The sequence below is a fragment of the Quercus robur genome, chromosome 4, assembly GCF_932294415.1.
Source record: "Quercus robur chromosome 4, dhQueRobu3.1, whole genome shotgun sequence".
Lineage (NCBI taxonomy): Eukaryota > Viridiplantae > Streptophyta > Magnoliopsida > Fagales > Fagaceae > Quercus > Quercus robur.
The window spans coordinates 59,208,098-59,235,296 of NC_065537.1; the positions used below are offsets into that span (position 1 = coordinate 59,208,098).

At 35.9% G+C, this 27,199-nt stretch overlaps 3 protein-coding genes across 5 annotated transcripts; 2 read left to right on the forward strand and 1 right to left on the reverse strand.

Annotated features, from left to right (window-relative positions):
• The first annotated feature begins 472 nt into the window (after nt 1-472).
• LOC126723152 (putative disease resistance RPP13-like protein 1) lies at nt 473-4,839 on the forward strand. Of its 3 annotated transcripts, none has more exons than XM_050426443.1 (2): nt 473-4,381; nt 4,490-4,839. In XM_050426443.1, exon 1 carries the CDS (start codon nt 720-722, stop codon nt 4,341-4,343), a length of 3,624 nt encoding a protein of 1,207 aa, XP_050282400.1. In that variant the 5' UTR covers nt 473-719; the 3' UTR covers nt 4,344-4,381; nt 4,490-4,839. The 3 variants fall into 3 exon arrangements, with proteins under 3 accessions (XP_050282400.1, XP_050282402.1, XP_050282403.1); XM_050426445.1 differs by having other exon boundaries at nt 4,520-4,839; XM_050426446.1 differs by lacking the exon at nt 4,490-4,839 and having other exon boundaries at nt 473-2,901; nt 3,095-3,315.
• A 2,318-nt stretch (nt 4,840-7,157) lies between these two features.
• Nucleotides 7,158-12,214, forward strand: LOC126723153 (putative disease resistance RPP13-like protein 1). Its single transcript, XM_050426447.1, has 2 exons — nt 7,158-11,893; nt 12,010-12,214. Exon 1 carries the CDS (start codon nt 7,562-7,564, stop codon nt 11,843-11,845), a length of 4,284 nt encoding a protein of 1,427 aa, XP_050282404.1. The 5' UTR covers nt 7,158-7,561; the 3' UTR covers nt 11,846-11,893; nt 12,010-12,214.
• A 13,191-nt stretch (nt 12,215-25,405) lies between these two features.
• LOC126722273 (aspartic proteinase CDR1-like) lies at nt 25,406-26,970 on the reverse strand. The gene is made up of 2 exons (XM_050425430.1): nt 26,854-26,970; nt 25,406-26,116 (listed from the first exon to the last, which is right to left on the reverse strand). Exons 1-2 carry the CDS (start codon nt 26,968-26,970, stop codon nt 25,406-25,408), a joined length of 828 nt encoding a protein of 275 aa, XP_050281387.1.
• Nucleotides 26,971-27,199: the final 229 nt, after the last annotated feature.

The following is a 27,199-nucleotide window of genomic DNA, read 5'->3' on the forward strand; positions in this document are numbered from 1 at the left end:
GTAAATCTAAGAATAAAAAAGAAAAAAAGAAAATAAATGATGATATGATCCTGATGTGGTTTAACTGAAACATAACAATAATAAATACTACGTTTTAACTTTTAATAATTTATAGATGATCTTATGAACAAAGAACCCTCTCTAGCTTTTACACAAACATTTAATTCAGGATGTGATAATACTCTCCTCTTTCTTTTCTTGTCTAAGTTTTTCCTATCTTCGTCAACGGAATAATAGAACTCATTCTCTTGCTAAAAGAACAATTACTTTACTTAATTTAATTATCTGGATAGTAGATATATCACCAAACATTCATCATGTTGTTGAGGTTAATTTAAACTCCCTAAATTAATGAGTTCACCGTCTTTTTTCTTAAAAAAGAAAAAAGAAAAAAGAAAAAGTCTACAACCCGCTAGCCAAAGGCAGAAGATCACTTTAAATCCTCTACACCGAAAATTAAAAAAAAAAAAAGGTGATCAAGAAAATTCAGACCTTTGTCCGTGTGGGTTCTATCAGTTTGTCACACACCGGAAAAAGAGAGGAGAAAGACTCGCTAGCCTGGTATAGATTTCTCAAAAAAAAAAAAAAAAAAAAAAAGCCTGGTATAGCAAGAAGCAATTTGCAGACTGCAGAGACTTCCTTCCACGCATTTTATTCCATTATATATTCCGATCTTTTGTCATCCTTTTGTGGATTCTTTCTTTTCTAAATCTGAGAAAATGCTTTTGGAGACTCTGGGAGGGGCATGCCTTTCTCCATTGGTTCAAGTGCTGTTGGACAGGTTGGCTGTTCCCCTGATCATTAACTTTTTCCAAAACCCGGATTTCGATGAGACACTCCTGGAGAGGCTGAAAACGGTTCTGCTGACTGTTAACGCAGTGATCAGTGATGCAGAGGAGTCGGAGATCACGAATCTGGTGGTGAAAGACTGGGTCAACGAGCTCAAAGATGCTGTCTACGATGCTGATGATCTTTCTTGCGAGATCCAGACTATAGCTTTGCATTGCCAGTTGGAAGACGCTAAGGTCAACTGGGATCAGGTAACAGGTCAATTCTCTGCTCATCATCAAAGTTATGAAGATATAAAATCCAAGCTCTCAAATAATGAAGATATAGAGTCCAGGCTCGAAAAGATAGTTAAAAGACTAGAATCTTTATCCAAAAAAATTGATCTTCTCAATCTAAAAAGAAGTGTCGCTCGGAAACCACCAATTATGTTACCTTCGACTTCTTTAGTAGATGAATCTGAAGTATTTGGTAGAGGTAAAGATAAAGAAGAGCTATTAAAATCTTTGCTTGCTGGTACTGTAGCAGAAAACAGAATCCCTGTAATTGCAATAGTTGGGATTGGTGGGGTTGGCAAGACAACCCTGGCTCAACTTTTGTATAATGACTCAAGGGCTAAGGGACATTTTAGTCTAAGAGCATGGGCTCATGTTTCAGAAGAATTTGATGTCTATAAAGTAACCAAAATCATTTTCGAGTCTGTCACTTCAAAAATTTGTAATCTGACAGATCTGAATATTCTTCAAGTTAGACTAAAGGAGGTATTGACGGGGATGAGATTTCTACTGGTTTTAGATGATATTTGGAATGGGAATTTTATTGATTGGGATTTTATGTTAAGCCCCTTAAAGGCTGGACACTGCAGCAGTAGAATTATTGTGACAACTCGTAATCAAAATGTTGCATCAACCATGAAGCCTCTTCTTACTTATCGGCTGCCACATTTGTCAGATGAAGCTTGTTGGGAATTATTTGCCAAACATGCATTTAGGTCTAGCACCCCTGAAGAACATCTCATCTTAAAAAGAATTGGTGAGGACATTGTGAAGAAGTGCAAAGGCCTGCCTTTAGCTGCAAAAACACTCGGGGGCCTCCTGCATCCTGAAGTAGAAGCTGAGGAATGGCATGCAATACTGAACAGTAAGATATGGGATCTACCTAAGGATAAAAGCAGCATACTTCCTTCTTTATTATTGAGCTATTATGATCTTCCTCCACATCTCAAACGATGCTTTGCTTATTGTTCGATAATTCCTAAGGGTTTTGAATTTGAGAAAGAAAAATTGATTCTCATGTGGATGGCGGAAGAATTGTTGCCGCAGCCAATGGATAAAGACAAAATGGAGGATGTTGGGGTAATCTATTTTCACGAACTAGTATCAAGGTCATTTTTTCAATTGAGTCGTGATAATCAGTGCTTTGTGATGCATGACCTTGTCAATGATCTAGCTCAATTTGTGTCGGGAGAATTTTGCTGCAAGTTTGAGTATGGCAAGCCATGTGGAATTTCGGAAAAGACTCGACATTTGTCATTCTTGATGGACCAAATTAATGGCCCTGAGAAATTCGTGGACCTTCAGGAGTTGAAGTCTTTGCGAACCTTCCTTCCACTAAGCTCTTCAAATCCGAGTAACTACCCTGCCTTAAGTAACATAGTTTGTAATTTGTGGTTGAAATTTCCCAAACACTTACGAGCGCTATCTTTTGCTTATCAAGCAATCACTGAGCTGCCTGACTTGAAAAGTTTGGTACATTTACGCTATTTGGACCTTTCTCACACTTCAATTGCAGTGAAATCTGGCTGGAAGTGCCCTCTGTATAATTTGCAGACATTGTTGTTGTCAAGTTGTCATAAACTCACCGAGTTACCAGCAAACATTGGAGAACTCATTAATTTACGTTATCTAGATGTGAGTGGAACCAACTTAAAAAAGATGCCACTTGAATTTGGAAGATTAAAGGGTCTCCAAGTTTTGTCTAATTTTGTTTTGAGCACAGATGGTGGGTCAAAGATCAATGAGTTGGAAGAGCTTTCACATCTTTGTAGGAAACTTTCCATCTCAAAGCTGGAATATGTAGACAATGCTACAGATGCTTCAAAGGCCAACTTGAAAGGTAAGAATTATCTTAAAGAGTTAGTTTTCCAATGGAATTCTGACATTCATAAAGTACAAACTGAAGTACTCAACAATCTGCAGCCTCATGAAAATTTGAAGAAACTTACCATTGAAAACTACAGCGGTACAAGGTTTCCCAATTGGTTAGGTGATGTCACTTTCGTTAACATGGTATTTCTACGTCTTACCAGGTGCAAAAAATGCACGCTCTTGCCACCACTGGGGCAGTTATCTTCTCTTCAAGAGCTCTACATCTCAAATATGGAAGATTTAAAAAGGCTGGATTCTGGATTTTATGGAAACTGCCACTTTGGAGCCAAGCCATTCAGATCTCTGAGAACTTTGCTGTTAGAGGACTTACCACAGTGGACGCACTGGACACCTCCTGCAAATGAAGATGGACTCTTCCCTTCCCTTCAGGAGCTTCAAATACGACGATGTCCTTTATTGATTGAGAGCTTACCTAAGAACCTCCAGTCCTTGACAAAATTGGTGATTTCTGGGTGTAATAAGCTCCAGGCTTCAGTTCAGACGGCCCCAACTTTGGAAGAAATGAAGCTTCACGGTTTAGATGATTTGAAGACCCTGGCAGTGGAATTGTTGGAAGGAAGTTCCTGTTTTAAACGACTGGAAATAGTTAACTGTCCATCTCTCAGTTCCTTTCCTGGAGGTGATTCTCTTACCGCAATAACTTCAATTTCTATTTCTGATTGTAGAAATTTAGAGATAGTCCTGCTTCCTGAGAGTAATGTTCTTGAGCGATTACATATTGCAAAAAGTTGCGATTCTCTTAAATCTCTGTCCCTAAGCTTTTTCACCAAGCTCGAATATCTTCATATTGAGGACTGTACGAATCTTGAGTGCCTTTCAATTCAGGATGTGGCTCTCGAATTTCTTAAGGAAATGGAAATCAAAGATTGCCCAAGACTGGAATCACTTCCTAATGGGGGGTTAAACAACTGCCTACCTTGTCTCCAAAATTTGGAATTGTCTAATTGCCCGAAGCTCTCTCAATTTTCAGAAGGCAGTTTACCCATTAAACTACAATCTCTATCTATTTCCGATTGCAACAATCTTACCCCTAAAAAGGAATGGGGTTTACAGGGAATGGTGTCTCTCACTAGTTTTGAGATTGAAGGTGGATGCAGTGAACTGGAGTTTTTTCCAGAAGAGGGGCTGCTGCCTAACAGTCTCACTTCTCTTTGTATTAGCAAGCTTCCAAATCTCAAATCCCTGTTCAAAGGGATTAGCGACCTCACCTCGCTTGAAACGCTGAACATCTACAGCTGTGAGAACCTCAAGGCGTTGCCAGCAGAGGGATTGCCCACCGCTCTTAGTTTTCTTTTCATAGACCAGTGCGCTTTGCTAGGCCCACTTTGTCAAGAGGGAGGGAGAGACCGGCACAAGATTTCTCAAAAAACCAAGGTATACATTTCTTAGGGAACACCGACGGAAGCTGAAACAAAAATTTTGTTAAGGTACCTCTTCTATATCCCACAAATATTGTATAATATTTATTGGAAATTGCCTTAAATTCTTGTAATTACTTGGTTAAAGATTTGAGTTATTGCTATGTATTTTTTAAGGTTGTAAGATTCCTACATTAATACGCACAGATAAGCTGGTGAGTTGGGAAACTGAAAGATGGTTTGGTGACTTCTGGGATTGAAGGATACGAATGTGTTAAGTTGGGAGTTTGTTCATTCTCTGAGTGTGAGAGAATCAGTGAATGTATTAGGTTTGGTGATTGTGAGAAATAATGGTATCAAATTTGCGAGTTGAGTTTGTTAAAGTAATGGAATTTGATTTGATTTGTATTTGTGCTGTTCTTGAAGGTTTATGTAAGTTGGTCGAATGTTGTAATCCATATCATAAATATGCAAGGATTCTAATATGATATGATTAGAGGAGTCATTTGACTCACTTTCCTTCTCAATATTATCAGGCATATTCTCATATAAATCTTTTTTCTTGAAGAATGAAGAAATAAAAAATTTTCAGTCTTATGATTTTGAAAAGGTTAAAATGCAAAACTCATATTTTATGTTTCATCAAAATTCATTTCAGTTCTCTAACTTTCAAGTTTTTTCAATTAAGGCTTTTCCATCAATTTTGTTATAAGTTGTGGTTAATTTTCTATTTTTTAATATTTTTCTTCAAAATTTTTATATTAAAAAATCAATTAATGATTGAAAAATATTTTTCAGATTTTTTTTTTTCAAAAAATTTTAACAAAAGTTGACGGAAATGTCTTAATTAAAAAAATCTGAAACTTAGAGAAGTGAATGAAAACAAAGTTAAAAGACTGAAATGAATTCTGAAGAAACTTAAAGAGTAAGTTTTGCATTTTAGTCTTTTGAAAAATATCATAGATGTGGATTTTGATTGGCAACACTCATAAGATGTAGCATTGAAAATTGCCAAATCGCATTAAAGTTCATTATCTCATTTGAATTATTTTTATTTATTGTTTGTATTGTATGTATTAGCAAATCCCAAATTATCCACATTAATGTACAACTCCGTACATATGCACGGGATACATTTAAAAACAATTATAATTACACACATATTTGAGTTCAAATTATACTTTAAGTTAAAGTTTCGATTTACACATTTTTAAGCCATGAATTTCTACACCTAATAATTCACTTAACATAAAATTTTAAAAATTTGATAGAACATTTGGTGCAAAATTGGACTTTAATTTAAAATCTAATTGGACTTCTTTAAACTTTGGCTTTAACTATATATATATATATATATATATATATATAGTGACAAAGCTTGCAGCTTTGACACTGCTATGCTATGATTACTGATCGTTATTCAATTTCTGACGGGAGATACACAAGATTAGTCTAACTTGCTTGCTACTTCACCATCGGTGCTTGCTGCTATCTGATGTCAATAGGGGTATTTTGCCAAGTAATAATATTTTATTAATAATTATTAAAAATAGTATTGTGGAAAATTTATTTGGTAGAATAATCTCTTTATGAAATCCTCCTACCAAACACATCCTAACATTTTGACAGTCTGATAACATTTGTAGTAGTTTGAAATGAAGTGCTTCCAAAATACTTAATTTTATTTATTTTTCGTTCTCATATAATATCTTGACCAAAATGCAAAACATACCTTCTAAGTTTGACCCTAATTCATTTTAGTCATCTAATTTCACTTTTATTCGATTCAATTCTTTAAGTTTCAACTTTTTTTCAATTTAATATAAAATTTAGAACAAAACTAAGAAAATAAAATAAGAAGAAGAGAGACAAAACTTAATGAAGAAACATAAAATTCAATTGTATTATAACTTACATTCTTATCAAATCATTCATTTACACTGATAAGTCCACTATTTGACTTGATATTAAGTACATCCCATATTCTTGCAAATGTTACTTTCATATTTAAATCATTTTTTTTTCCAGTGTTGATTTCATTCAAATGTTATATCTCTTATTTAGTTTGTCCATTCGAATAAAACCATACAAACGAAACAAATCATCAAATTAATATCCAAGTATAGTATCGCTATTGTTTCTGCACCAAAAAAAAAAAAAAAAAAAACTAACTTATGCAACTTGAGTAATGCCCTTAATATAAAAGAAGTTTGCATAAAGTATTGTGCTTTAAGCCTTAAGTAATCACTGCAACATTTTCTAAATTCAATAACTAATAATAAGTCTAATCTCTAGATTTTGATTGATCAATTTTAATTTTATGAGAACTCAATTGAATAAAAGAAAAATTAGAAGACAAATGAATTATAGTGAAACTTTGAAGATAAATTTTGTATATTTGCCTAAAATTAATCAGCCTGAATTTTTAAATACTCAACTCGGTTCATTATTTACAACCCTAATCAAAAGATACACCATCCAAAATCGTGGGTTAGTCATTACAACCACTATTTTAAAAACTGGACAGGTCTAACTGGTTCAATTGGAACTAGACTTGAAATTAGTTTGGTTAAAAAAAAAAAAAGGATAAAACCTAAGAACCAATCTCTTTTTAGTTCTTTTTTTTAGTTCTTTATAACGTTTCAGGGGTTGTATAGCAGAGTAGTTTGAAATATGATTTTTTTGTAGTTTTTTGAAACATATATAAATAAAAAAAATATGTAATATTGTTTAAAATGTGAAAATATGAATTTGATCTCCCATAACAAACAGCCCCCAGTTTTTTAAACCATGTTATAATCATGGATGGGTGGTTAACAACTTGCTAGGTTAGGTAACCCAGGTTTTGGTTTAGTCAACTGGCTAAATACCCAAAGTCCCAAACACAGATCGAAGGAAGCTTTCTCTCAGGTGTTCTTGAATTCTACGCAAGAATCGGCTGATAGATCTGCAAAAGCTTTCAAAAGAGAAAACCGATGTCTTTCCTGTTCCACTATTTGCCTTTCCCTTCCCCGACCAATTTCTGCCATCCCGTTGGGTAAAGTATAGCCAAAGTCGCAGAGCAAGTCAACAGAACAACATCAGATCTCTTTGAAGAAAGTTTTCTTCCATCTCCTGCTTAAACCTTTCAAGAATCGACAAAAGTTTTGAAAAGCTCTAGCTGTTCTCTTTCTTACTCGCTCCATTAGCTGCCTTTGTCAAGAATCGGTCAGTGTTTAGTGTTTACATTCTGCTTCCAAAGAGGGCATCATGGCTGCTGCGTTGGTGGGAGGGGCAGCGTTGGGGGCAGCCATGGAGGTGCTGTTGGAAAGGTTGACTTCAAAAGAGTTTTCCTTGATATATCGGGATTTCAATAATGAATTGAAGAGGTTGAAGAGAGTTTTGTTGTCTGTTAATGCGGTGGTCGATGATGCTGAGGAGAAGCAGTACCATAGTCCAAGGGTTAAAGCGTGGCTCGACGACTTTAAAGATGCTTTCTATCATTTAGAGGATCTCATCGATGACATCTTCACCCAAGATATGAAAACCATGTTAGATGTTGAATATTCTCAGATCAAGGTAAGGACATTGGGTTACGTATTTGGGATGGGAATGGGTATAAAAATCAAGATGGAACAGATCCTTGCGAGGATGGAGCTTGCTGCAAAGCAAAAAGATGTGCTCGGTTTGAGGGAAACAATATTAGGATATGATACGAAAAGGCCTCCGATCAAGCCCACAACTTCTTTAGTACATGAGTGTGAAGTATTCGGTAGGGATTGTGATAAAGAAGAAATTCTCAATCACTTGCTGTCAAAAAGTGATCATGGACAGCCGTCTGTGATTACAGTAGTAGGCATGGGTGGGATAGGCAAGACCACTCTTGCTCAGCTAGTTTACAACGATCACCGTGTAGGGGCACACTTTGATGTCCGTGCTTGGGCTTGCGTTTCGGATAATTTTGACATGTTCAGGGTGACAAAAACAATTTTTGAGTCGCTCACTTCGAAGCATTTTGATTTTAATGAATTAAATTTGCTTCAACTTAGATTACAGGAGAAACTTCGGCAAAAGAGATTTCTACTTGTACTAGATGATGTGTGGAATGATCAGTATAACGACTGGGAGGTCTTACTATCTCCTTTTAAAGTTGCTTGTATGGGGAGTTGTATTATTGTAACTACACGCTCTCAACGTGTTGCAGAAATGGTGAATGATGTCAATGCTCACCATTTGAAAGAATTATCGACTTCAGAAAGTTGGTCGCTGTTCGCAAGAATTGCATTTGGAAACCAACGACCTAGTTCAGATCTAGAACTGGAAGCTATTGGCAAAGAAATTGTGGAGAAGTGTCGTGGCTTACCTTTAGCAGTAAAGTCATTTGCAGCCTCCTTGCGCTCTAAGCTCCAAGTTAAGGAATGGATCACTGCATTGGAGTGCCTAACAGTTCCAACTGAAATGAGAGATGTTACAACCGAAATGAGAGGTGTTCTCAGTGCATTAAAACGGAGCTATGATCATCTTCCTGCACATTTAAAGCTATGCTTTGCTTATTGTTCAGTATTTCCCAAGGGTTATGAGATTGAGAAAGAGAAGTTAGTCCTCTTATGGATGGCGGAAGGTCTCTTGCAACAGCACAGAGGTAATCGTAGAATGGAAGAGGTTGGTGACAAGTATTTCAATGAATTATTAGCAATGTCTTTTTATCAACCATCAAGTGGCAATAAATCACGTTTCAAGATGCACGATCTTATAAATGACTTGGCTATTTATTTGTGTGGGAGGTTTTGCTTTAGATTGGGGATTGATGATCCCTCTAGAATCACTGCATTCATTCGGTATATGTCACTTTTTCGGTGCAAAAATGATTCCCCAGAATTATATGAGGTCATTAATGAAGCCAAGTATTTAAGGACCTTCTTGTCACTGGATAATGAATCATATCATTTAACTAGTGATGAACTGCATAATTTGTTTTCCAAGCTGCAATACTTACGAGTGCTATGTTTATCTCATTATCATATTGTTGATCTACCCGATTCAATTGGCAGTTTGAACTATATACGATACATTGATCTATCTCACACCGCAATCAGTAAGTTACCTGAATCAGTATGTTTTCTCTGCAACTTACAAACATTGATATTGTCCTTTTGTCATTCTCTTACTGAATTGCCGAAAAACATGTGGAAGCTTATTAAATTGCGTCACCTTGATATTAGTGGAACTGCCTTATATGAGATGCCAGAAGAAATGAGTAGATTAAAAAATCTTCAAACGCTGCCTTACTTTGTTGTGGGCGAAAGAAGTGGCTCAACAGTTAAAGAGTTGGGGGGGCTTCTGTATCTTCGTGGAACACTTTACATTTCAAAATTGCAGAACGTGGTCTCTACAAAAGATGCAGCTGAGGCCAGCTTAGCAAAGAAGACATACCTTGATGATCTAACGTTGGAATGGGATGAAAATACTGTTGATTCGGAAAATGATAGAGATGTGCTTGCACAGCTAGTGCCTCATACAAATTTGAAGAGGCTCAGCATTATATTTTACGGTGCTTCAGCATTTCCATATTGGTTGGGGGATATTTCATTCTCCAAAATGCAGTTCCTATGTCTTAGCAATTGCAAAAAATGCTTTTACTTGCCACCACTTGGGCGGCTACCATCTCTTAAAGACCTCATTATTGGAGGGATGAATGCAGTGGAGAGGGTGGGTCCTGAATTCTATGGGAAGAAAAAGCCATTTCAATCTTTGGAGACTTTAACATTTGAGGAGATGTTGGAATGGGAAGAATGGGTTCCTTTTGAAGCTGAAGAATGGGATCCTTTTGGAGAATTCCCTTGCCTGCAAGAGCTTTGTATACGGAGATGCCCCAAGCTGAAGGGCCAATTACCCAAGCAACTTCCTAATATAGAAAAAGTTGAGATTTCTGAATCTCAAGAGCTTAAGACTGCACTTACGATGGAGGAATTATCACAGAAAATGCTTTTACATTATCATGATAAGGTCCTGTTCATAAGTGAAGAAAGAGTTTCCTCATTCTCAAAGCAAAAGACTGACTTTAAATATGACAGAGCCTTAGAATCCTCATTGCATCCGACTGAAGGTGCCGCCAAAAGTCTTTTACATAGATATGATAGGGTTCTGTCCACCACTGAGGATGAAGTTGCCTCATTCTCAAAGCAAGAGACCGACTTTAAATATGACGGTGCCACAGAATCCTCATTGCTTTTGACTGAAGGTGCTGCCAAAGGGCTTTTACATAGTTCTGACCGGGTTCTGTCCATTGAGGATGAAGTTGCCTCATTCTCAGAGGATATGACTGTCACCAGTACTGTCTTGTCATATGATTTTCCCTCAACATCCTCTGAGAACGTGATTAAAAATTCAAACACAAGATATGAAGGTGCCTTAAAGTCCCCATTGCCTATGACTCAGACTACAAACATTAGAAGAGATGAAGCTGATGTTCCAAATGACACCTGGGACAGCCAAGATGGACTGCAAAATTTCTCCTCTTCAGTGAGCAAGAAAGTTTCAGAAATATCACAACTGAAGAATTTGTCACCGTATCTGCAAAGTCTCAAAATTGAAGGATGTGATGCTCAGTTCATATCTGAAGCACTGGGCATCAATCGTCTTGTTTCTCTGCAACATATGTATATTATTAATTGTTGTTCTCTCAAGTCCTTTCCTGGAGGCCGTCCACCCACTTCCATGAAAAGTCTTTATATTCAGAACTGCAAGAAATTAGAGTTACTCCCACCTGCAGAGAGGACTCACCAGTATGCAGTTCTTGAACATTTGTGCATAGGGAGTAGCTGTGATTCTCTGACATCCTTCCCATTAGGCTTCTTTCCTAAGCTAAGAAGTCTTTCTATCTGGGATTGTGCAAATCTGGTATCCCTTTCAATGCCGGAGGGAATCCAAAAAGACCTCAGAGTTCTTGAGTCCTTGGAGATCCGGGATTGTCCTAAACTGGTATCTTTTCCAGAAGGATTGCCTACCCCCAACCTGAAGTCTATTTGGTTCTCCAATTGCATGAATCTCAAGGAACTACCTGATCAGTTGCACACCCTCAATTCTCTCCAGTCAATGTTTATAAATAATTGCCCAGAACTTGTATTACTTCCAGAAAAAGGTTTACCTTCCAAACTGATCCTACTAAGTATCACTTCCTGCAACAAACTCATGCTCGGGATGAAGTGGGGTTTGGATAGGCTTCACCATCTTAGTCGGTTGGAAATTGAAGGTGGATGTGGAAATGTTGTTTCATTTCCAGAGAAGTTGCTGCCCAGCAATCTCAATTCTCTACGCATAAGCGGACTTTTGAATCTCAAATTCCTGGACAAGGGGCTTCAACACCTTACCACACTTAAAACACTGGAAATTAGCTGCTGTAACAGACTCCGGTCCTTGCCAGAAGAGGGTCTTCCATCCTCTCTGTCTTTTCTCTGCATCAAGGAGTGCTCTGTGCTGAAACCAAAACTCCAAAACAAAGCTGGAAAAGATTGGTCCAAGATAGCTCATATATCTCGCATAGAAATTGATTAGAAACTCTGGAAGAGTTGTCTGAAGCAATGAAAATACAATTTCAGTGAGGTACATTTTCTACAAGTCGATGAATAAACCTGCTAGACATCAATTCAATACACTGTACGTTGTGAAACATTATTGCACTTACCAATAATCTTTTCTTTCCATCTTGCATAATCTAGGGCAATTTTGAAGACACTTGGGCGACCAGCGGTAATTGCTCAAGTTTGTACGTGGGTTCTTCTGCAGTTATGTGCGTTCACCTTTTACTTCATGCTTTTGTTGTGTCTTTTCTACCTTCGTTTTGTGATCAATCAATTAGTATCTTGTGAATATTTTTGTGGGCTTCCAACTCCAATTTTCGAACAAGTTCAAGGATTTCTATCATGTTTCTAAGGATTATGTGGCTTCAGCTTAAAGGGATCTTCCTATGTGGCTTCAGCTCAAAAATGATGTGGACTGAATTTCTTTGAACCAGTTTGAAACATTTTGGGTTTGAGAGGTGCATAATATAAGTTGGACATAGCTTGAGGGTCTATTTTATTTTTTGAGTGTGAGAATGTCATTGTATGTATTGAAGCTTTGGATTGTGAGCTGAGATTGATTCCTTTAAAAAACAAACAAAAAAAAAAAAAAAGCAAAACAAAACCAAAAAAAAAAACAAAAAAAAGTTTGAGATCTAGACTTTGAGTTGGGTATGTAATATAAGTTGATTTGAGTTTGTGAGGTGCTTTTACAAAAGTTCACCCGATGCTTGTAATTCATATTGATAATAGTGGATGGTTGGTATTACTTGTGGACGTAGGCTCGTATTTGGCCGAACCACGTAAAATCTTGTTGTCTCATTTATGTGATGTCTTTCTACTAATCCTAATTCTTAACATATTGGTTCCCCAACACAGGCCACAGCAAATTGGTATTAACGCATTGTGCTTGTTGCCACTAACCCAAAATCTCTCTTAATGGTTCAATATCATTGTTACTACAGTTGATAAATGTAGTCTGTTGTTACATTTGTTGATTCAAGACCAAGAACTATGAAACCTCAACCACCGAGTGTACACATTTCAAGTTTGTTCTTACTAAAGCAGTGATACGGCCTTAGAAATGAGTTAACTGTGTACTTCTAAAACTCACCCCCACGAAATGCCAATAATCAAACTTGGGAATTTTTGCGTTGATATCATACTAAATTACGAATAGACCCAAAAGCTAAGCTAATTAAGGAAATGAAAACAGTAGAGAAAATTAAAAACTAAAATTAGTACAGGTAATAAAAAATGACATGTTAATTAAGAAAGTAACAAAAAGTGACTTTAAATAAAATAGAATGGAGTCAACGATTACAAGTGGTTGATCTAACTAATGTTAATTAAGAAAGTAACAAAAAGTGACTTTAAATAAAATAGAATGGAGTCAACGATTACAAGTGGTTGATCTAACTAATCTCAAATTTTTTGGATTTAGGCTTTGTTGTTATTGTTGTAATCTCTATCTCTTCCAGCAATAGGATGGATTCTGTTAACCATTATTTTTGTCATCCACTGAATTAAGAACTAGTTGTCAAGGACTTTCTACGCTTGACAGATCGGTGAAAATCCAAAAAAGTAGTCCATGTTGCCTGATTTTACATTAGAATTTCAAACGATCATAACTTTTTATTGAGCTGGAGTTATCAGTTATGAGACTTACGATCAGTCAGTACAAAGCTGAGTCAACTTGCGCTTCCTAGCTAATACAGCATCGTCTGAGTTCAATTGATCCAGTCCTTGCATGGAGAGAGGGAATCGTCTATCAATCTTCAAAATTATATTGGCCCAAATTCATGCGTGAGCACTCAGCTGAAGCCCATTGTACTATCATTATTATTGAAGTAGTGCTATTAGCAATACTCGTCCTGGTATATATATATATATATATATATATATATATATTTTTTTTTTTTTTTATGTTCAAACTGAAAACTTTTGCGGAAGCAATATAAAACAAAAATCATATTTTCATTTAAAGATCGTTGTACCACACAACTATGGATTCTAAATAGAACAAAATTGCATACCTCTCTTAGCAACCCAAGCGTGTTGCCTCCCAAGGTATTCACGTCTCTCTCTCTATTTCTTTTGAGTTTTCAGAAGACTGCAGTATCATACAGTAGTTCTGATGACCAACTACTGAATATGATATTATAAAATCTTATTTTATAGTAGACTTCTAAAACCCTAGAGAGAGATTGGACGTGGGATCCTTAGGAATCCTAATCTTCAGCCGTAGGATTTTATCAATAACTTTTTGAACGTTATTGACTTATCTTGAAACTCTTTCCAAAATTATTTCTTAATTTTCTCAATAATATCAAAAAAATATCTGAACTTCTACATATTGCAATAATGTCCATCAACACATCGCAATTGACTCCTAAAGATTAGAGAATTACAAATGAGGTCCCATTTCATACAATTTTATATCTATGTCCTTCCACCATACTATATTCCCACAAGCCACTAAGACTAGATAAATATCATTGTCATGTCCCTAGCTTATGTGACCCTTAATTTCTTGATTTCATAATTTCTATTGGACTCCAAAATATCTTTAAAAAACTCTTTAAATATATATATATATACAATATTATATATATGAAAAACATTTTTGAAAAATGTCACTGGCCGGTTTTGTTTTGAGTCCAACTTCAATATGAAAACCAACTGAATATACTATCTTCTTTAGAGACTAGTGAATTCATTGTTGAGCATTTATATATTTTACTCATTACATACATAACCCAACGTGTCTGTATATAACCTTTAAAATTGGCATCACCAGTTGACATTGTCAAAGTTATGTGCATAATAAATAAATATACACAAACCTCTCATGTTTGAGGACAATAGAAAATTGTAATAGAACAACCTTTTAAATAACAATGATCACTCCATTAGGTGTCCTTGATCGGATCCAATTCAGTGTATGTACTTGTTACATTACATCCACTTGTTTGCTTAAAGTCACTACTTCAATGATGGAGTAAATCATCCTATCATATAGCAGCACAACAAGTGTAGGCTTCAATGGTAATATTCAATTAATATCCACAGCCTAGAACAATTTAATAATATATGAAAAATCATTACTCCCTGTCTTTGGCTCCTTAACCATTAACATGATTTTTCCTACAGAGGTGATATCACATGCCACATTTAAACAATGAAATATACCTATAAAAGTTATGAATGTGAAAATAGAATTTTATCATCAAATAAAAATGCATAGTATTGTTTTTGAGGGCACATAATTCTAACACAAACTTCAACAAACTTTCATTAAACTGGACTAAAGTCCAAGCCAGATACATCTTTTGAAACTTGAAGTTCAATAAAGGGTGGGATTTCCTCAACCCAGACAACACTATCAGATACAAATTGAGCATTTCTAGCTAATAAGTGGGCTACCATCTTGTATGTTCTGCTCACATAGTTTACTTTCCAAACCAGGGCGTTATACTTCTACCTCTTAATACCTTCAATGATCATCTGAATAGAGATAGGAGGGGAGCTACAACCCATTAGTGCATCTGTCACACCTTTCGCATCTCCTTCCAGCACAACTTGCTTCAGCCCAAGGTCCTCAGCGAATTGCAATCCTTCTTCAAAGGCCTTTGCTTCCACCTCCAAAGCTCCTAGCGGTATGTCCAAGTTCCTACTCATCGTACCCATTAACTCGCCCCTTTCATTTCTAATTACTATCCCAATTCCACAACAGCCTAACTCTTTAAAGACCGCCCCATCAACGTTTACCTTATACCATTCTTCCTGCGGTGGCATCCATCTTCCTATTCTCTAAAACTACCTAGATATAGACTATGTATTTGAAAGTAAATGTAACATGTGAGCTTTGTGTGGTTTTAACCCTATGCCATGTGTGATTTCCCGGTGATCACCCGATTTGGTTCTATAGTCTTTGTGACAACAGAACCAGATCTAGGTCAATACCTTTTTCACTTTGGATGACACATTCTTCCCTACTACCCATGGGGAGAAGAGGTTCCTTGATTATGTGTGGGTGAGGCTGCTGCCCATGGGGCCAAAAGACCACATGCAAAAGAGGCCCTATTTGACGCGTTCTCCCTGCTGCCCATGGGAGAAGAAACAAAACCTTAAGGATATGGGTGAGGCTGTTGCCCATGAGGCCAAGAGACTACATACCAGAGAGGAAAATATCATGCCAGTTGTGAATAGGTGGATCCCCTGACCATTCTATGTAATAGTGTGGTATATTTGTGATAAATTACCTTATGTTAGATTTTATGGCTTTGGAATTATATTGTTAGTGCTCACAGATTATGGTATATAGTTTCAAAGTATTAATTTTGAGAAACTTTGTATTTCATTATTTAATCATTTTTCTCACATTATTATTGAAAATCATATTGCAATATTCAGTGAGAAATTTCTCAAACTAAATCATGCTTTGTAAACTGATCATCATCATGAAACTTACATTTCTTCCACCCCTATTAATTATGCTACTTATTGTGCTCTGTCTCATCCCATTCTTTTACAAACTTTTTTAGAGTAGGCAACAATCATTTTGAGACAAGTTTTATGGCTAGCAGTAATTAGACTAACTACTGATGGAGGCTGGATTTTTGTGATAAAGATATTTAGATTATGTATATCATAAACTAGGCTTGACTAATTCTTTTGTATATTATAGTGGTTATAACTTTATTTTCACTGATGAGACAAGATAATGATATGTAATTGTTTTTAGGGTAAATACAAATTTTTTGGATGAAAATTGATGACATGTCTAATGGCCAAAATAAAAAATTAGCTTTCATTGATGTGATAATAAACGAAAAATTTATTTTGGTCATTTTCTATGTCAATAATTTTCATCTAATATATAATGGCAGAGACTAAATTGACACGGCACTAAAACATTAGGGACCAAATTGACATAATTGAAAGGTTATTGATCAAATTGAAATATGGTGTAAAAGATAGGGATCAAATATATAGTTTACCCTTGTAATTATTGCATAGAGCTTTGACTTACTTTGGGAGTATCATTAATGAAATTATTATGATAATTTTTTATGTTGGTACTTTGATAATGAATTTTGGATTGAATTGTCAAAAAGGAAAAATCTACAGGTACATTTTAGATGCTTTTCTCATGCTTTGGAACCTTTTGGGTTCGGAGTGTGACAGCTATGGTATCAAAGCTTAGATTATGATTCTGTAGACTTTGAAAATAGGAATTAATTTTAATCTAAGTCAGGGCATTAGGGGTTTGATGATTTCCTTATTCTGTACATTTCTTTCAACTTCCACCTACTATTCCTTTATTCTTATCTAGCTTGTCTGTGCTAACCTTCTATGTTGCCTTAATTTACCTATTTTGTTTCTTGGATATAGGTATAAGTACCTTTGTACACTATACCCCCTAAAAAGAAAGCACATAAAGCAAGGCATATAGATGAGGTTGCAGCTCCCAAACATGGCCCTAGGCAACACCAAGAGTGTGAAAGATCTGTCACTCCTGAGGTGGTCAGATATGTGAGGTGGCAAACAGGATCTATGCTAGGATTGCTATCGGTCTAGGGTGGTGAATGTAGGAAGGAGAATTGTTCTTTTGGGGAATTCCATAAGCAAAACCCTCCAACTTTTAATGGTGAGCCTGACCCATTTGCAATAGAGAATTGGTTGCTAAAGATGGAAAAGATATTGAGAGCCCCGAACTACTAGATTTTGAGTTATCGGTTTCTACCTCTATTGGTGATACTTTAATGACTAATCTTGTGCTTAAGTCTTGTATTCTTTGTATCGAGGGTAGAGAGTTATTGGCTGACTTGGTGTTACTGATATACATGATTTTGATATCACTTCGGGCATGGATTGGTTGGCTTCTTACCATGCTAGTGTGCATTGTTTTGAGAAAGAGGTGGTGTTTAGGCCACTGGGTGAATTAGAATTTCTATTTAAAGCCTCATGTTTGCCTTTAATGCCTCGTGCGATATCATGCATTCAAGCAAACCACTTTCTTAGAAAGGGATGCCAAGAATTCCTTGCTAGTGTAGTGGATTTACAAAGCAAAGAATTAGAGATAGGAAACAATCCCATTGTGCAGGAATTTCCGAATGTTTTTCTTGATGATCTACCTGGGTTGCCCCCGGATCGTGAGGTTGAGTTCTCTATTGACCTCCTTCCTGGTACTGCACCTATTTCTAAGGCACCATATATAATGGCACCCAAAGAGTTGAAGCAACTTAAAGTGCAATTGGAAGAATTGCTAGACAAAGGGTTTATTCGCCCTTGTGCCTCACCTTGGGGAGTTCCAGTTTTATTTGTTAAGAAAAAAAGGGTTCTATGAGGATGTCTATTGATTACTGTAAGCATAATAGAGTTACCATTAAGAATAAATATCCTTTGCCTTGTATTGATGACTTATTTGACTAGTTGCAAAGAGCACAAGTCTTGTCTAAGATTGATCTTCGTTCTGGTTACCACTAGTTGAAGATTAAGGGTGAGGACATACCAAAGATGGCCTTTCCGACTAGATATGATCATTATGAAATTTTAGTGATGCCATTTGGATTAACTAATGCCCCTGAAGATTGTCTTACAAATTCTAAGAGAAAGGAAGTTATATGCTAAACTAAAGAAGTGTGAATTTTGGTTGAATCAAGTTGTGTTCTTGGGTCATGTGATATCTAAGGATGGAATTACGGTGGATCCTAATAAGATAGAAGCGGTAGTTAATTGGGATAGGCCTATAAATGTGAGTAAGGTTAGAAGTTTCTTAAGCCTTGCTGGTTACTATAGAAGATGTGTAGAGGGATTTTCCTACATTGCAGCTCTTTTGACAAAATTAACTTGAAAGAATGTTAAATTCAAATGGAAGGAAGAATGTGAGAAAAGCTTCCAAGAGCTAAAGTGAAGATTGGTCACAGCTCTAATGTTAACTATCCCTTCAGGTATAGGGGGTTTTTTCATTTATAGTGATGCTTCCCGTAAGGGACTGGGTTGTGTGTTGATGCAAAATGGGAAGGTTATGGCTTATGCCTCTCGTCAATTGAAAAATTATGAGAAACATTATCCCACTCATGACTTGGAGTTGGCTGCAATTGTTTTTGCTTTGAAAATTTGGAGACATTATTTGTATGGGGAAAGATGCGAGATTTTCATTGATCATAAAAGTTAAAAGTATTTCTTTACCTAGATGGAGTTAAATATGAGGCAATGAAGATGGCTAGAATTGGATAAGGATTATGATTGCTCTATTAACTATCATCTTGGTAAGGCTAGTGTTGTAGTTGATGCTCTTAGTATAAAGCCTTCAAGTTTTTCAACTGCTTTGCTAACTACTCAAAAGGAAATTATTCTTGATCTTGAAAGGATGGAGATTGACTAGTTTTAAAGCATACTTGACTAGTTTGAGTGTTCAACCAACTTTGGTATGAAGAATTTAATTGTCATAGGCTGATGACTCACATTTAAAGAAAATCATGGATGAGGTGCATAGTGGAAAGAAATCTAAATTTTCTATTTCTGAGGATGGTGCTTTGAGATTTGGGAGCAAACTTTGCATGCCAAATAATCCATTGATTAAAAAGGAGATTCTAGAGGAGGCTCACTATTCCCCAAATACAGTGCATCCGGGTAGTACAAAGATGTACCACGATCTTCATGAAAACTTTTGGTGGAATAATATGAAAAGAGAGATTGCCCACTTTGTATAGCGATGCTTGACTTGTTAGCAAGTTAAGGTGTTGCACCAACAACCCTTAGGTTTGTTGCAACCACTTCTTATTCCCCAATGGAACTGGGAGAAAATTACTATGGATTTTGTTTCAGGATTGCCGAGATCTCGTAAAGGTCGTGATGCTATTTGGGTGATTGTTGATAGAATGAAAAAATCAGCTCATTCTCTCCCTATTCGGATGAACTACTCCTTTGATCAGTTAGTTCAACTCTAAGTTGATGAGATTGTGAGAATTCATGGTGAACCCACTTCTATTGTTTCAGATAGAGATCCAAGGTTTACTTCTCTTTTTTGGGGTGGTGTGCAAAAGGCCTTGGGTACTAGATTGGATTTCAACACAACTTTCCACCCCAAAAACAGATGGACAATTTGAAAGAACTATTCAAACTCTAGAAGATATGTTTAGAGCATGTGTTTTGGATTTTAAGGGGAGTTGGGTTTGTCACTTACCTTTGGTGGAATTTGCTTACAATAATAGTTACCATTCAAGTATTAGAGCAGCACCTTATGAGGCTTTGTATGGGAGAAAGTGTAGATCCCCAATTTGTTGGGATGATGTTGGAGAACGAAAAAATCTTAGGGCCAGAGATTATTCAGAGGACTTGTGAAAAGGTAAATTGAATTTGTGATAGACTACGAGCAGCCCAAAGTAGACAAAAGAGCTATTATGACATTAAAAGGAAGGCATTGGTTCTTGAAATTGCAAAAAAAGTTTTCCTACGGGTTTCACCTATGAAAGGAGTAATGAGATTTGGCAAAAATGGTAAGTTAAGCCCTAGGTTTGTAGGGCCTTTTGAGTTCTTACAGAGGGTGGGCAAAGTTGCATATAGAAATGCCTTACCCCAGTCCTGTCAAGAATTCATAATGTTTTCCATGAATCTATTTAAGGAAATACATTCTTGACTCTTCACAAGTATTGAGCCATGAGCCTCTTCACATTGGAGATGACTCGTTATAATACCCCAATTAAAAAAAAAAGGAAATTAGATTTTTTGGTGTCCCACACGTGCCCCCCCCCCCCCCCCCCCACCACACCTACCCCACCACTCATTCTCACTATCTCTTTTCTCTTTTGGCCGACCACACTCATTCATGGTCTTCTTTTATTTTTAATTTTTTTCTCAACACAACAAAAACTCCTCTCTACCACTCCTTCACACTCTCCCACCAGTACCACTCCACACCACCATCTCCACCATCATTTTTCTGGCAAGATCACCGGAAAAACTTTTTAGGAACCTTTTCCTCTTCACATCTTTTATTTAAGGTAAAAACTTCTAATCTTTTTGGTGGGTTTATATGCTTTTGCTAGAGGTTTTCTATATCTAAACTTTGATAATGATACCCATGTGATTTATGAGTTTTGGAAGTGATATTCATGTATTTATATGTATGGGTTTTGCATTGGTGGAATTATTTAATGAGTAGGTTTATAGTTTTTACATTGGTGGCTATCTAAGTTGTGAAGATTTAGGGGTTTTGGCTTCTTAATGTGAAATAGATGGTGAATAATTTTTATTGATTATTTGGAGCTAGTTAAAGATTCTAATTGTTTGTGTTGGAGAATATTATGATTTTGGTGTCATAAGTCTCTTGATGATGTTATATAAATCTTGTGGAAACTACTTATAAAGTGTTGAGATTTTGATGTTAGTAATAATACCTTGAATGATTTATGAGAATAAGTTGGAATCTATGCCTTGTAATTAATTTGTTGAGAAACTTTGGAAGTGGAATACATTATATGTGAAGTTAAATACTAGGCTTGCCTAATTAATTGCTCATTTGGAAACTCCTAAATCATAGCTAGACTCAATTTCAAGCTTTATGCTTATTGAGTTAGGTTTGCTTGATATTGTTTAGGTTCTAGCTAATCTCCTTTGGATCTTGGAGAATTAGGCTTTTTACGGGTTGCAAGGTAAGTGGCTTCTTAATGGGATTTTTTTAGAAACATAATCATGTTGCATGAAATGTTGTTTTGGGTTAAACATATTTTGGAAAATTATTTGTGGAACTATGTTTTCCTAAAAAGAGTCATGTTGTAACCCAGCTATATATGATTATATATGAAAAGCATAAATATTTGGCATGGAAAAGAAAAGCATCTTTGAACTCCTTTTGATAATGGATTTCATGGTTTGTGGTAGTATTTGGAAATACTAAAGATGCTTTATCTTAACTTGTTCTGTTTGGGAAATTTATGCAAAATATTTACGACAATAAATGGTTTTGAGGACTTTTTGAGAATATTGTGGATATTTGGTTGATAAAATAGTTTATGAAACTACATGGAAGTGAACTATGTATATCAAATACATTAACTTATGAGCTTTTGATGTGGTTTTGTCATTGTGCCATGATATTAGTGATTACCCCGTCTGTGTGATGACCCGTCTGTGTGACGACCCTGTCTATGTTCGTCTATGTAACAACCTTGTCATGTTGCCTTGGGTGAGGTTTTTGATTTTGAAATAGTATTGGATAGTTTTATGGCTCACAGTGAATAATATGTAGTTTCATAGTTATTTTGGGAAGCTTGGTGTTACATTATTTCTATCATTCTTGCCATATTGTTAATGAAATATATTTTGCATAAATTAAATGGAAATTCCCAAATTATAGCATGATCTGTAAAATGCTCATTATCATTAGACTTGCAATTCCCCCACCCCATTAATTATGCTACTTACTGGACTCTATCTCATTCCATTCTTTTACAAACTTTTTCAAAGTAGGCAACGATCATTTTGAGATAGGTTTTTGTGGCTAGTTGTAGTTAGATAACTACTGATGAAGGTCAGACTTTGGTTATGGAGATATTTAGATGTACATCCTAGAATAGGCTTTGACTCATTCTTTTGTATTTGATAGTGATGATGACTTTATTCCCACTAATGGGACAAGCTAATGATATGTAATTATATTTAATCAGACCTTATTCTTTTGTGGCCAATGGTCATTGTAATTATTGCATAGAACTCTAACTTACTTTGGGAGTACTGTTAATGAAATTATTATGATAATTCTTGATGTTGGTACTTGATATGAATTATTTGGATTGAATTGTCAAAAAGGAAAATTTTATAGGTATCTTTGAGATGTTTTTCTCATGCTTTGGACCCTTTTGGGTTTGGGGCATGACACTTGTCATATGAAGAAGTTCCGATAGAGATTTTGGATCATAAGGAGCAAGTGCAAACCAATAGAACAATATCTTGGGCAAAGGTGCTTTGGAAGAATCATTTAGTGAAAGAGGCATCGTGGGAGTGTGTGGATGATATGCTGTCAAGATACCCAAACCTTTTTCAAGATCAAGGTGCGTAAAATTTCGAGGACGAAATTTTTATAAGAGGGGAAGAATGTAAAGTCCCAAGTTTAAATAAATAAATAAAAATGTGTGGTCAGATTTTTAGTGTCAAAGGTGCTACCCCACCATTCCCCACCACGCATTCTCACACTATCACTTATCCTCTTGGCTGATCATCCTTTTCTTCTTGTTTTGTTTTCTTTCTTTTCTTTTCTCTGAAACACTCCTTGCACTCCCTCACTCTCCCACTGGTACACTCCACACGACCAACTCCACCATCATTTTTCCGACAAGATCACCAGAAAAATCTTAAGAACCTCTAAGCACCTTCACATCTTTTATTTAAGGTAAAATTTTCTAATCTTTTTGGTGGGATTTTATACTTTTGCTTGAGGTTATTTTTACCTAAGCTTTGATAATAATACCCATGTGATTTATGAGTTTTGGAAGTGATATTCATGTGTTTATATGTATGGGTTTTGTATTAGTGGAATTATTTGATGAGTGGATTTATAGTTTTTACAACGGTGGCTATCAAAGTGATGAAGATTTGGGAGTTTGGCTTTTTAATGTGAAATAGATGGTGAATATAATTTTTATTGACTATTTGGAGCTAGTTTAGGAATCAAATTGTTTGTCTTGAACAATATTATGATTTTGATGTCATGGGTTGTTGATATTACATAAATCTTATGGAAACTACTTATAAATTGTTGAGGTTTTGATGTTAAAGATAATACCTTGGATGATTCATGAGTATAATGGGAGTCTATGCCTTGTAAATAAATTGGTTAAGAAACTTTGGAAGTGGAAAACATTATTTGTGAGGCTAAATACTAGGCTTGCCTAATTAAGTGCTTATTTAGCAATTCCTAATTTGTAGCGAGATACAGTTTCAAGCTTTATGCTTATTGTTATAGATTTGCTTGATACTGTTTAGGTTCAAGCCTAATTCTCCAAGCTCCAAAGGAGATTAGCTAGTCTCCTTTGGAGCTTGGAGAATTAGGCTTTTTGCAGGGTGCAATGTAAGTAGCTTTTTAATGGAATTTTTTCTTTTGGAAAATAATCATATGGCATAAACATTGTTTTTCGGTCAAACACATTTTGGAAAATTATTTGTGGAATTATGTTTCTTAAAAAGTGTTGTGTTGTAACCCTACTATTTATGACCATATAAGAAAGAGCATCATGTTTAATATTGCATATGGGGAAATGCATGAATATTTGGCATGGAAAAGAAAAGCATCTTGAAATTCCTTTGATAATGGAGTTCATGGATTTATGGTATTATTTGGAAATACTAAAGATGTTTTGTCTCAACTTGTATTATTTGGGAAACTAATAGAAAATCTTTTTAACAAAGAATGAAGTTGAAAACCTTACAAACTTATGGAAGTTTTGGTTGTTTAAGGTTTTTTTGAAACTACCTAGATATAAATTATGTATTTGAAAGTAACTGTAACATGTGATCTTTATGTGGTTTTAACCTTATGCCATATGTGATTTCCCGGTGATCACCCGATTTGGTTCAGTAGTCTTTGTGACAGCAGAACCAAATCTGGGTTAGTGCCCTTTTGCTTTGGATGACATGTTCTTACCTACTGTCCATGGGGGGAAGAGATTCTTTGATTGTGTGTGGGTGAAACTACTACCCATAGGGCCAAAAGACCACATGCAAAAGAGGTCGCATTTGACATGTTTTCCTTGCTGCCCATAGGGCCAAGAGACTACATACTAGAGAGGTCAATATCATGCAAGTTGTAAATGGGTGGATCCCCTAACCGGTCTATGTGATAGTGTGGTATATTTGTGATAAATTACCTTATGTTAGATTTTATGGCTTTGGAATTATATTGTTAGTGCTCACAAATTATGGTATATAGTTTTAAGGTATTTACTTTGAGAAACTATGTATTTCATTATTTAATCGTTTTTGTCACATTATTATTGGAAATGATATTGCAGTATTCATTGAGAAATTTCTCAAACTAAATCATGTTTTGTAAACTGTTCATCATTACGAAACTTGCATTTCTCCCACCCCCATTAATTATGCTACTTACTGGGCTCTATCTCATCCCATTCTTTTAAACTTTTTTAGAGTAGGTAACGATCATTTTGAGACAAGTTTTGTGGCTAGCAGTAGTTAGACTAACTATTATTGGAGATTGGACTTTTGTGATGGAGATATTTAGATGATGTATATCCTAGAGTAGGCTTAACTCATTCTTTTTTATATTATAGTGGTTATGACTTTATTTTCACTGATGGAACAAGTTAATGATATGTAATGGTATTTATTTAAACCTTCATTCTTTTATGGCCAATAGTCCTTGTAATTATTGCATATCACTTTGACTTACTTTTGGAGTATCATTAATGAAATTAATATGATAGTTCTTGATGTTGGTACTTCGATAATAAATTTTGGATTGAATTGTCAAAAATGAAAAATCTACAGGTACCTTTTAGATGCTTTTCTCATGCTTTGGATCCTTTTGCGTTCAGGGTGTGACATCAAGTGTTAGTAAATAGGTGTCTAGAATTTTGGGGACTAATGGAGTAGACACGGTTCCAGGACCCGAAACTACAGCATCACTACCAAAATTCAATTTGCTTGAGTTTTTGTCTCTTGAAGTTAGTGGCACCAAGCAGTAGGAGAACTTGCCACCAATAGTAGAACTCAATTGGGAAACAAGGGAAACCACCCCGCCTCCAATGCCAACAATGTCGGAACCTTTGTCATCAAAGTTTCCTACATTATCATGTCCACACCATCTGATAGGGAGAGGCATAGGATGGCTTGTCGTTGATCCCAGAGTGAGAGTGTCCATAGAAGGGTCTCCCTTTAAGAATGATGAACCGTCGCCACAAGAGATGGAATATTGGCAGCTTGTTCCATCGTTGGAGCATGATATTTTTGCTAGTGATTCACATTGTGATGAAGTGCAGGAAACGCTTTTGTAGGTTGTAGACATTTCAGGATCAAAAAGTGGAGCAGTTTGATTGGAGCACTCAATGCAAGGCTTGCACTGTAGCCAAATCAAATCACTACCCATATTAGCAATGCCTAGTATTGGGACTAGTGGCGTACCAACTGGGTATTTCATGAGGCATTTCACCCTATTTGAGATTACATCTGATTGGGCTGAATCGGGAAAGACTAAAGAAGTTGTAATGTTGCAGAAGCTACAAGAAAACAAACATATTGCTTTCTGAATGAAAAAGGAAACTAAACAAGTTAGCTTCTGAATGAAAACCTCAAATCCATGAGAGATTCATTGAATCTACAAGGTGATAGGGTTCTGAAATCCACTAGAGAGAAATAGACAAAGTTTGTATTTTTTATAAATCTGAAAACTAAATTGCCCTGAATGCTACAATATGTTTAATTAATAAAAGAAACCTAGGGCGACGCCCAAAAACCCTAATTTGCAGTAATCAAGTAATTAAGTGGCAAAATAGTGATTTTTGCCAAAAATAGCAAAATATAAATAATTGCGAAAATTGAAACTACTGACCTTAAGAGTCGTCCTAAAATAGACGAGATCTTATTTTGACTTTTAAACTAAAGGTTATTAAGAATAAACAAATATTACTATAAATAGCAAAAACACTGTTTTCGAGACTTTAACGAAGGAATTTGCCTAAATTAGATGATGCTCGAGACTCGAGTCTAGATCAGAATATCGTTTCCCTTCAACCTGCCAAATTTTATGCAATTCTGACATCACCACCTCGATGGCCTCTATTGGCACCATCTTTCATCTTGCGATGTGACTTCTAGCGCCCTTACTACTCTAGGAAAACTTGTGCTATCTATTCTACATCAAGTTGGCTTAAAATGATCGACACAGTTAATGGAATGTAGCAAGGCCTTGGCTATGCGCTATGAATGAGTTTCTGAAGGGTTGTAGAAGGGAGAGTCCGGAGAGTCACGGTGGATGAGAACCACACTAAAGCTCCCATCATGAGTCTCAATTAGATCAGAGAAGCTACAAGGCATGACAATGGAGAATGAAGTTGCCAATGCAGCAAAAGACAGAAGTGAGTGACTATGAGATGCCATGATTGATTGATTGATTGTTGGAGAGGTAGTGATGATGAAATTGTGCTGGATTTAAGTGCATATATTGTGAGTCAGTGCCTTCTATTAGATTTCCACAATGAGTCTTTGTTTGTGCACTCTATAATAGCGCCATGATGTACTGAATTGGAATTCCAACTCGCTATAATAGCCGAGTTGGCTCTTTCCTATATCTAACGGGTTTGACCAAAAAAAAAAAAAAACTTTGCAT